General features: G+C 44.7%; 1 protein-coding gene across 2 annotated transcripts; it reads right to left on the bottom strand.

Annotated features, from left to right (window-relative positions):
* Positions 1-6,475: 6,475 nt before the first annotated feature.
* On the bottom strand, positions 6,476-11,070 carry adra2b (adrenoceptor alpha 2B). 2 transcript variants are annotated; one of them, XM_011615910.2, is made up of 3 exons: positions 10,734-11,070; positions 10,302-10,402; positions 6,476-10,182 (listed from the first exon to the last, which is right to left on the bottom strand). In XM_011615910.2, the coding sequence occupies exon 3, from the start codon at positions 10,158-10,160 to the stop codon at positions 8,607-8,609; it is 1,554 nt and encodes a 517-aa protein (XP_011614212.1). In that variant the 5' UTR covers positions 10,161-10,182; positions 10,302-10,402; positions 10,734-11,070; the 3' UTR covers positions 6,476-8,606. The 2 variants fall into 2 exon arrangements, with proteins under 2 accessions (XP_011614212.1, XP_011614211.1); XM_011615909.2 differs by having other exon boundaries at positions 10,302-10,450.
* Positions 11,071-11,799: the final 729 nt, after the last annotated feature.

Consider the following 11,799-nt stretch of genomic DNA (forward strand, 5'->3'; position numbering starts at 1 on the left):
ACCAAGGCAATTTTTTCCAGGTTCTCCACTATTGTGTGTTGAACTCAGCACTCAGCCCCAGGATTACTGAGAGTAGAAAACTGCCATTCTTAGGGATAAAATGGCCACTGAAGGAGCCGTTTTCAGTGCTGCCGCTTCTGCTCCACAGCCTCTTTCATGAAGCTGAGGAGACTCAGAATGTGATCATGTTCGTCATGTTTGCAAGCTGGACTGCGACAAAATCTCTTTCATGGGAGCGCTCCTCCTGCCGTAAACACCAACAGATCGCCAGATAGCCAGGTGTCATCCTTCATTATTGTTCTTTCCATCACTCAAAGCCAGATACTTGATAAGCAATCTAGCAAATTTCTCTGCTGTCAGTCAGTAACTCCATTCCAAATTACCCTCTGCTCTCGCGGCTCCACTCTTGTTGCCTCTTTCTCGCCGCACCTCTGGTGTATATCTGCTTTCAGCAATCACACCAACTAAACCTCCTCATTTCCCGCCGGGGTCGGGTTAGGAGAAGCTGGTTTTGGCGCACGGGCCTGTACTCGGAGGATGTAAATGTTAATCTATGGCTTTAGACATGTGATCTAGTCTGGTTTGCTGTATGGATCCCCTCAGGTGTCATGAGGTGTAATGGGAAAAGTTTGCTGTGTAAAATATGTAAAGAAAAGTGCATATATGTGTGTGTGTGTGTGTGTGTGTGTGTGTGTTCTTGCTGGGAAAGTTGCAGTTTAAGTAATAAAAGTGAACAGGTGCAAAGTTAATAAAGAACATGATAGAAAGACAGTAAAGCATAAAATCAATGGGAGATCAAAATGACTTTCTTCAGGCCGGTAATCCAGAGGTCTGCAGCTCTATCGGCCAAGGCTGCGTCCTGCCTGCACATGACACAAAGCCAACAATAAATGATGCATTTGATGACCTCAAGGTGCAAGGCGTGAGGAATTAAAGAAGAGGCTAATAAATGACCGGACTCTGGGTAAACCAGCAAAGGGAGACGGTGTTTGTGCATCAAGGCCGTGTTCTTTCCTTCGAGCGGAGGAGACGGAGGAGAGAGTTGGTGCCAGACAGCGAGTTACAGACAATCATGTCTGTTGCGAGTTACTGCAACAGACATGATTGCTTGAACAAAGTCCCCTAATGTTCACTGCCAGAAATGATCAGATCTTGTTTTACGGTGGTCTTCGTGCTGAGGATGCGATTAAAGCTGCAACTAAAAATATCTTTCTAATTAGACCAGGATTTTGAGTGATATTACACTAAATGAGAGCAGTTTCAGGCTCCTCCACAAAAACTAAGTGGGTATATTAAAATGATGCATGTAAACATGTAGCAATTGAGTTAAATTACATAACGGAGCTCTCGTTGAAGAGTAGGATTCATTAATAAATGAGTAAAATGTTATTTCAGTGCAGTGATATACACGTGGGGATAGTTGAGCTTATGGGTTTAAGATGTTTGAAGAAGAACCCGGGTCCATTTTGTTTGCTGCTGGCCTGGTTTTTCAGAGCGGGCTAAAAGATATGTCAGCACTTAAAGAAAACAAAAAGAAAACACAGTGAAAGTCTTTGATACCCTAAAATAGATAATTGATACCAAATGTGAACAAAAGATTGAGTGTTGAGAATGTGATAAGAAATAAATGCCTCTTTCTCTGTGTTGGCCAGATGCTACCCTCCTGTTAGTCACATGGAGCGTGTCACCCACAGCCTTTCAAAGAAGAGGGGGAAAGCTTAGAGATATCAACCCCCTCTTAAAGACAACAGTGAGATGGTGAAATTATTCTTGCATAAGGACAGAAACCCAGTATCATCAATGTGCTTGATGAGTGGTCTCATATTAAGATGGAAGCAATTTTAGTCATTCAGTTCAATTGGACGATTATAAAATGCACCCGAGGATACGTGTGATATGAGGGCCTGCGCTCGTGCACTTATGGATGCTAAACTCAAGCTCTCGTACCTGTATTTTAATTGTGAACCTGGGGCAGCTACAGAAGCTCACATTATACCACTAAGGACGAATGGAAGCCGCTGCTTTCTCCATACTCAGCACTGCATCCACTGAGAAATCAACTTATTGGCAGCTCCAGTTTGAGAAGTGTGGATGCAGCCACACCAGAGACACGGTTATATGCAGTTGGCACATTGTACCCATACAGTCAAGGAGACGGTAATTCACCTCAGCTCTTGTGACAGTCAGCAGTGCCAACAAGAAGAAAGTGAACTAAAAACTGTGTCTGTGCCCTGGAAACTCTGACCCAACCTTAAAGGTCTGCTGAGTAAATCCAAAATAATACAGAAGACAATAAACCTTATTCTCCTTTCATATTACATCAGCTGTGATATATTGTAATTTTGTAATACAAAAGGTACATTTTAGATTGTCATGTTGATGCCTAGATGAAATAATCCGTCTGTGAATGGAAAGACCACGAAGATCATGCTGGTATTTTTGGTTTTCTTTGATGCCCTCCAAGAGGAAGGGTTTGATGAAGGGTGTGCAAGTCCCTGTATTCTCTATATGTCATCAGATCCTATAGACCCTCATTAAAAGTAATAAAAAGATAAGAGCTGTCTCACATAATAGCAAATCACCTGCGCTGGAAGTTAAAGGTTCCAACATGGTGTATGCTGCTCTATCATGCAACCTGCTATGTTGCATACACAGATCAGTTTTTAGGTTTGCCTGACAAATGCCTGATTTGCAAAATTGGCTCAATCTAATTTGCTTATTGTCTGCATTTCCAGTGTCAGACCTAAATGCTGTGTTTGATACATCATCTGTCAGCGATGAGAACGTTTGTCGGGCGTTAATCAGATTGCATTAAACCAGCTTCCTGTTTATCGTGCTGATGAGTTAAAGGTTTTAAATGGCTGTTTTCCCGAGTCGCTTTACAGGTTCGCTCCTCTCATGTCTCACCTTTGTGTGCTACCTTTCTGCTTCCCTTTTATTTATCCAAAGACTGTTTGGGCCCGGCCATTTTTGCAATGTTCCCAGGACGCGCTGTAACAAAACCCTCTATGTACACTTTCCGTTAACCGGGGATTAAGTTATAATGTAACTATCTGCCCCAGCGGTTGCCAGGTGAGAGGCAGGAGTACACCCCCGACTGTCCGTCACAGGACACACGGGACACACAGGACACACAAGCATAGAGGCCATTTAGAGTCTCCAGTCAACCTAATGGGCATGTTTTTCAACTGGAGTAGGAAACAGAAGAAAAATCCATGCAGACCCTGGGAGGACATGAAAGACGGGGGGAGGCTGTCTGACTGAGCACCACTGAGTCATCCTTCAAAACGCTAAAACAAAAAGATCAAATTCTCCCCGTTCATCGTCTTGCTCGTAAAATCGGGGCTTTAAAATCCCCCTTTTGATCCCGAGTGCCATAAATCATCAGATTTCACAATTCGGAAGCCCGTATAATCGTCCATTATTACGGTGCGTCTCTGCCTCCGCTTCCTCAGAAGTGTTAACTGTAACCCTGCTAATCCCAGTCAATCTGGAGACATAAAGAGGGATGAAAGCGCAACGTGTGTAATGTGCAGACTTATAAGCTGCTTGTTTTTACGAGTCTGCGCTCTTCACAGTTTATAACTGTGAAGAGTGTATGGTTGCAAATCACCACTTTGATATTCTTCTCTTTGACCCCATAAAATGCATTCTCAGCATGATTTATTCTATAAACTAATAAATTAGTCATTTCTACAGAGTTATTGTCCCTAGTGACTAAGAGGAGCCCATATAACTCCCTGAGCGACCTGAAAATTCATTGTTGGGTGGATATGAGCACAAGATGCTGTTTCCGTTGTATTTTATCATTTTATGACCCAACCCAATCCAGTTTTAAATCCTGGTGCACTTTCAATACGTGGTATTAGGAGTTCAGGAGGGAACTGAAGTTATTTAAGGTATAAACTTTGTCAGAGTGTGCGTGATCACCGCATTTGTTGAATCAAGTTCACCTAAAGTTCACTGGGGATTCTTTTGTGTGAAAAATGGAAGCGTGAACGTCATATAGGAGCCCAAACAGACTCCAAAAAAAAGCCTTGTGATTATTTACAGAAGATTAATTCAAACGTCTCCCTACAATGAAGCAAAGAAAGTTCATGTCCACACGCACACACACACACACACACACACACACACACACACGTACACACACACGCACACGCAGAGCAGCTACTCAAAGGCTGTGGGACGCTTGTGTGTGTAGCGTTTCTACCTTTGAGTCTGTGTCTTCCTGTGTGTTTGCTGTGGCCCTTTGAGTTGAGTTATGCTGACCTCAGCGTGAGTTGGCATGTGTGTGAATGGACGTGCACGTCTGCGTGTTGAAGTCACCTCCTGACATTTCCTCGATTGAAATAAAGAAGCGGTTATCCTTCCCACCTCTTTCACTATAGGGCGATTAGACTCAGACATTTACAGCTAACGTACAGGGTCCTTGCATGTTGTGTGTTGCTCCGCCATTGATCCCAGGGCAGATTTTATTAGCACGTCATTGCCTGAGACTCTACTTTTCAATCAGACGATCCCGTCTGATTTAAATTCACATCAGAAGACTCGGCTCCGATTTTTCAAGGAATTACAGCACTAATAGAGTTATTACAGCCGAGCTGGATGACGTCTGTGATAATAATGTGACAATTTTGCCTCTTGATTATTTATTTTACCAACACCAGAAGGCATAATAATGTGTCCTGATGTATTTCAATTTAAGTAATTGCATCCACAGGGAATGCAGAAATGAAGCACATTTTTTATTCAGTGCCGTTGTCCCCGTCCTGCAGATGTTTTTCCTCTCCAATCAGCAAAACTTTTATTTTATGGCTCTTAATAGTTTCTGTTTGCTGAGATTTATTTTCCTTATTGTGTTACCAACTCTGTTGATCTCAGTGTCAGACGTCTATACCTGTGCTTCGCGCGGCGCAGTACACAATAATGTATTGAGTTCTTCCTCCACATAAACAACATTCTTTAAGCTGGAGGCCAGAGTTATATTCCTAAGCAATTCAGCACGGCGATGTTTCATCCCTCCACTGATAGGCATTGACTGAAATTTTAAAAATGGCTCCAATGAATCCTTGTCAGGTTATATTAGGCCTCTAAAAGAGGCTGCATAGTTGCCAGATAACCTTTAGAGAATTTCAAATATTCGCATCATGATACATGTGCAACAGATAAGGTGGTGGGGTACCGCACATCACTATAATGAGGATTAAACCCAGTTAAAATCCATTGAGATTTTGATGATGTAGCTGATAGAATGAGACATTGACTGTATTTTTTAGGTTGTCAGCTGTTACTCAGGTAACGCCCTGTACCGTCCTAATCCACTATAATTTCAAAACAGATTCAAGACTGAGCACGTGTGCATAAACGTAATTAAGCAGCCACAGATTATTCCTTTTTATCGAGGATTTCACAACATGGAGGGGCAATTCAATTCTTCCTGTTTGGCTGTGGAGTCGGAGCCTGCACGAGTGGCGTCTCTCCATTTTTATGCTGCCTCTTGGGCAGCCAAATTACAGAGAGGAGAAATCTATTTGGCACTGTTGTGCTGAAGATTGGAAATGGAAAACGCTTATCGCTGGAAACCCTTCCAAACACATACATATTCATATGGTGAAATGTTACATCCATCTCAAATTGGAAAATGAATGTTTTTTGGTGAGTCCGCCCATGGTTGAGCGCATTGTTTGTACATTTCAGGGTGCATTGATCTGTGTCTCTTTTAAATAAAATAAAAAAAACCTCTAGTTTTGAGTATTGTGTGAGTAAGTAAGCAGCTAATCAAATTGTTGGGTCTGTGTTGGGGAGAGTAGCCTTCTACCACCTACTTTATATTCCAGCTGAGGCAAAAGAGCAAGGACCTCGGGGACGGTTGTCTGTATGAGCGTACAGTGCTGTGTACACAGGCCTCCTGGCTCCCTGGGCTCCCACAAGTTCTGTTTTCCCTTCCTTGTGCATCTCAAATCACAGCTTATATACAGGATAAATATGGAAATCAAAGAACAGGGACACGTGTGTGCATCCCTTCAGTGTTGTGGTATTCCTGTCGGTACAAGTATGCATGGACTTGATTCATTGCTGAGAAATCCCCAAACTGCCTGTCAGCATAAATCAATTACAATGCACAACGGGCCGGCTGACCTCAAATATAAGTGTCACAACAAGCACGTGTGTGTGTGTGTGTGTGTTTGCGTGTGCATCTTTAGCATGTTTCATGAATTGAATACCGATTGTGACACTTCTGTGCAGAACAGCACGTTCACGCATGCATTTGCCAACATGCTTTAAATCCCAACAGACTTATCTCGCCTTTGTTGGCAGGACGCAGCATTGCGCTGCTGTTGGTGCAGCCTACTTTTCACACCTCGCTGTGTAAACACATCCGGTCAAATCGGAAAATTGCAGGTGAAACATGCGCGTGTCGATATATACGCTTCTTACCCCAGAAAAACAAAGAGGGCAGCGGAGCAGGAAATAAGTCATGCGTCTCCATTTAGCTTTATTTCCAAAGTGAATAGAAATGATGACAGGTGGTCAGATCGGATATCGCAAAGCTTTGTTCCAAACTCAGTAAGAGACGACATACAAGCAGTTTCAGGGAAAAAGATGACGCTCCCGAGGTCGATTATTGCACCTTTCACCTTTAAGCCTTATTTTAGAGGGTTCTTTTCAAAATGAAACTGTAATTTCAGCATGTGAAGCCGTTGTGTGCAACAACGCAACATTGCAAGAGTCTTAAGATCCTGCACAAAGTCTACTAAACATCCAGCTGAAACTGGCTTGGAGTGTAACGGCTGTTTTCACTCTTGAGTTCTTCCATGGGTTCTGGCTGCTGTAAAATGAACTGCATCTTCCACACACACTGTATATAACAATATAACTTAAAAACCATATTGAACATATCTATTATCTGTGTATCCTAATGAGACCAGTCCCACTTCGCCTGACGTGAACAAAATCATTGCTCGTCAACAATAAATAGGTAACAGATCATATAAAAGAGATTGAAATAAATAAGAAAGCATATATTGGGTGTTTGTTTTTTGTTGTTGTTTTTTTTAACACCAAAGCACTTGAATAAACACGGGGACAGATTTCACTGAGTCAGTTTGATGTTCCGTAAGGCTCTTTGGTCCCTCAAGGGTGATCTCTAAAAAGCCATATACGCGGTATCATTGATAAACAAAGACTTTCAGTGAAATATCACTTTCTCAACATTGCGAAACTGAAGAGAACAGCCAAGCGTGACCTGCACCAAGAGCCCAGGTCTCCGCTGGTATCAGCACTACAAGTAGAATTGTAGCCTGTAGCAGCCGGACATGACAACACGTTCAACAGGAGAAAATAAATAATAAATACAATAGCACTCACCCTAAAGCAGGGTCACAGTGGTCAGCAGTCAAATAAGTCAATTGTGTTGCCGCTGACAGCCCTTATCTCAATGGGCCTGTATCACATCGATGGACACTTTTTTTCTCCTTAACATGAGGCAACAAACGACAGTCACTGATTCTCCCGGCGAGGAAACTACAATAAAGCAAACGTCCATGAAAAGAGTCTCTGCAGGAGTCAGTGAGCTGTGAGCAGAAAGAACTGACTCAAACCAACAGCTGTTAGAACAACCATGAGTGAAATGTCATGACTATGTTGTTGTTCATGCAGCTTTACAGTCAGTACAAACGTCTGCTTGTTGAAGACCACTGCGCGTTCTTAAAATGATCAGCCTATATTAAATCACCACAATTCAGCTCTCTTTAAGTCCGCAGCAGATGCAGTTCCTCATTTGATTCTTACATTAAAATGCTGAGGCAGTTCATTTGAGGATTTTGCACAGTCCCAGAGTCCGGGGTACGTAAGAAACAAACAAAAAAACAAACAGGAAATGGGCTGACCAGCGTGTTTCTTTAAGTCAAAATCAAAAGTGTGCTCTCTCTCTCATCAAAGGTGAAGACCTGAGCGTCATGAGCCACGCAGGGAGCCGAGGGCGAGCAGTCTGTCGTGAGGGCTTCACACATAAAAGTCCACGAGTTCTTTTCGAATGAATGCCCTTGTTTGTGCACGGCATTCAGAAAGCCTCCTCTTCTTACACTTTTAGATTAAAAATAAGAAAATAAAGGAACACATGTTTGGCCTGCAGCTGGGCAAATTAAGACTGCAGACATGAGAAATCATCACCAACCTTGTGTGTTCCTCGTGGTCTGTATTGATAATTAAAGGGCCTTAGGCTCACATGAGTCAGTCTGAAGCCACTTTTCTTTCTTCCTGTGCTATACATATATATGTGTCAATACATATACATATATATATATGTAGAGAGAGTTCTGATTTATAGAGTGAAATGATTTTGTGCCTTTCAGAATTATAGATTACACATTTCTTTGACCTGCAGCTCTGATTTGGCATTCAGACGTCGGGACAAAAGTGCAAATTTGTACAGTCTCTTGCATCCCAGATGCATTTATGTGCCATTTTCAGATATCAAAGTCAGCAGTGAGGACGTGTGGGTCAAAGTCTCTCGCTTCTAAATCTTGCATTTCCATATATCACATGTTGTCCAAATCTGTAAATTGAGTGTTCTGAAAAATTCGCTCATGCACATTTGAAGGCTAAAAGAAAGTACCCTTGGTGCTTCCACACAGGATCTTTTTGAAGGCCTTTCGGAAGTCTTTGTTAAAGACGGTGTAAATGACTGGGTTGAGGGAGGAATTGCAGTACCCGATCCAGAAGAAAAAAGTAAAGAGTGGGTCAGGGATGGCGCACGTGTCTGGGCACACGGCCTTCAGAGAATAGGAGAAGAAGAACGGGAACCAGCAGACGACAAAGACGCCGATCACCACGGCCAGAACAAAGGTGAAGCGCTTCTCTCTGTTGACCATCGCTTTGCGTCTGGCCGCGCCGGGGTTGCTCTCCGGCTTTGACTTCCGTCCGGGCACCAGCTGAGCTCCCTTCGACGTGGCGATCATGTCTCGAAAGCGCTTCACTGAGCCTGGGGAGTGGATCCCGCCTCCAGCAGGTGACCCCGGGATGCTGCAGCTTCCTCTGCCGCCCCCGTGGCTGTGCTCCATGTCGCTTTCTGTGCTCGAACTGTCGCCGTTGTTGTTGTCGGCTTTTTTCTTCCCCCGACGCTTGCCTTTTTTCCCCTCCTCTTTAGCGTTGGGAGCGGGCACCGAAGTAGGGGTTGAGCTCTCGAGGGAGGCTGCGTTAGGGGTCGCGGCTGGCGAGGAGGACGGAGGATGGAGGAGATTATTGGAGGAGGGATTGTTGGAGGTCTGAGTTTCTCCAGGAGTTGGAGAAGGGGTGATGGCGAGGGTAGGTGGTCTGGCGTTGGAGGTTTTGCTAGACGAAGGGGGTGTGCTGTCTTCGTCCTTTCCATTGGCCTGTACGTGACGGGCGGGCTGATTCGGCGTAGCGCAGCTGGCCCCGTCTTTCCTGGGCTCGCCCGGCGGACGGCGAGATCGCTGCTTTGCAATTTGGTAGATTTTGATGTAGACTAGGATCATTATGAGGCATGGGGCAAAGAAGGAGCCGATGGTGGAGTACAGGATATACCACCTCTCGTCGTTCAGCTGGCACTGGGGTCCCCTCTGGTTCTCCTGGTCTTCTGCCTCGCTTTTGTTCAGGGAGAGCAGAGGAGGGAAGGAGATGATGGCAGAGATGAGCCACACCACCACAATGGCAGCTTTGATGCGCTTTGGGGTGCGCTGACGCCCATAAGTGACCCTGGAGATGGACAGGTAGCGGTCGAGTGAGATGGCACACAGGTGCACAATGGAAGAGGTGCAGAAGAGGACATCCAGGGCCAGGTAGATTTCACACCACAGCGACTTGAAGTACCAGTACCCGAGCAGTTCGTTAGCCAGAGAAAATGGGATGATGAGCGTCGCCACTAGAATGTCTGCAGCAGCCAGCGACACTAAAAAGAGGTTCTGTGGACCGCGGAGGGACCGACTGGTGAGGACGGCGATGATGACCATGATGTTCCCCACGATGGTGAAGACGACCATCAGGGTTATGGCGGTGGCGAAGGCTGCGGTGGCCTCCGGCGAGTAAGGGGCAGGTTTTATCACACTCTGGTTGCAGGGAACAGAGGCTCCCACGCTTGTGCTGATGTTCCAGCTGCTCAGCTCTAAGGAGCAGCTGCTGTCCAGAGTCGAGGCCATGCTAGATTTCTTTTCCAGGACTCTATAATTTAAACATATCAGCAAATAAGAAATTCATCCAGGAGGGGTCATAAGACTATTGTGTTTACTGAGAAAGCAACATATATGACAATGTGTGATTGTGTAATATAATAACCTTACTTGTTCTCGTTTCTCCTTGTGTTGATTGTTGATGTTAGCTCCCCTGCGTCCTCCACGGCCGATCGTCCAAGTCCATCATAGGCTGCGCGCACACAACAGTCCTGGACAGTGCGTCAAGACACGGATCGGTCCTTTTCAATTATGCAAACCTTACCAAACACCAAAGAAACTACATTATGTAATGGCTAAAGCGCTGGAAGACATAACAACCAGGGGGCTACCGACTTTATTGTTCCTTTATCACACGACTCCAAAATGTTTAAATTGTTATAATGTGATGGGGAAAATCTGCAGCGCCGCGATTTGGAGAGAGCAGGCTGGACACTTGTGCGTTATCCGTGCGCCACGCATTGATGATTCCCCAACGTAACTAAAGTATCCGCCGCAGAAACGTTTGAATAAAGTGAAAGTTAAATTTCCAACTTTACTCACCAGAATGTGCGGAAGTTTCTCCGCGGAGCTGATTCCAGCGTTCCCGGTCAGGCGAGGAGCGCAAGAAGAGCCCAAGCGCTCTCCATCCCGGCGCACGGACTGTGGTGTGGAGTCGCTACACGCTTTCCCTCCAGCCTTGGTCCCAGCTGGCTCAGTCTGTGGGACCAGCTCTCTGTCCTTGTCCTCTGTCTAATCAAAGATTCTCATCCGATCCCGTGAATCTTCAGCCGAACAGCGGGAGCAGGACGCGCGGCGGCATCCCGAGTTGTGAACAGGACCTCACATCGAATTCTAATAAGTGCGGTGCCTCCCATCTCCCCCATGCGCCTCTTTTAGTCTCGCTGATGTCATTTTGGAGCTGTGGGCGTACTTGAACCTTTCTCTATGCCCCCGTAGCCCCACCCTTTTTTGTCACATTAAGTCCAAAATGATGCGCGACATGGAAATGTCCAGCTGGACGACTGCTCAAGTATCCAGGTGAGATCAGCAAGGGCGTCAGAAGGGGGTGTTCATTTCAATGGCTTAAAAAATAACAATCATTCAGTGTTTTTAATGAGCGCCCTTACTTGCACTACAAATATGCCTCTATGATTAAGCAGAGCTTTTCCTTTAAATAAGCGTGCATGCTAGTGAATAAATACAATTCTAAGGCACGTTTTTTTAAACTACCCACCCTGATGATCGACATCGCCTATTCTTTTATTTAATAGAGCATTTTCTAAGACCAACACTTGAGGGTGTACACGGCATTTAGAGGTAAGATATGACTGCATTCCAGTGTGTCACGTTGGCTGTCTGAAGCTTAATGTGGCCAGCAGAGATGGGTGATTATCCCGAGGCTTATTCACAGACCTTAAATAAAAAGCCACACAAACAAAGTATTGTTTCCCTGGAAAAAAATGAAATAAAATGTTGTAGGCATCTTAAGTGGTCTCGCAAATTGGACATTTAAATCTCAGACAAAATTTCTTTTTGTTGTTGTTTTTTTGTATTCAGAAACCCAAATGTGTCCATGTGGGGGCTCTTAAATGGGTTTACAGGTCTGCACACAGGAGTTTTATTCCTT

Source organism: Takifugu rubripes, chromosome 21 (genome assembly GCF_901000725.2).
Source record: "Takifugu rubripes chromosome 21, fTakRub1.2, whole genome shotgun sequence".
Taxonomy (NCBI): domain Eukaryota; kingdom Metazoa; phylum Chordata; class Actinopteri; order Tetraodontiformes; family Tetraodontidae; genus Takifugu; species Takifugu rubripes.

What these genes read in the sequence shown, in the direction of transcription:
- adra2b (XM_011615910.2), bottom strand. Translation starts at nt 10,160, where the DNA reads ATGGCCTCGACTCTGGACAGCAGCTGCTCCTTAGAGCTGAGCAGCTGG.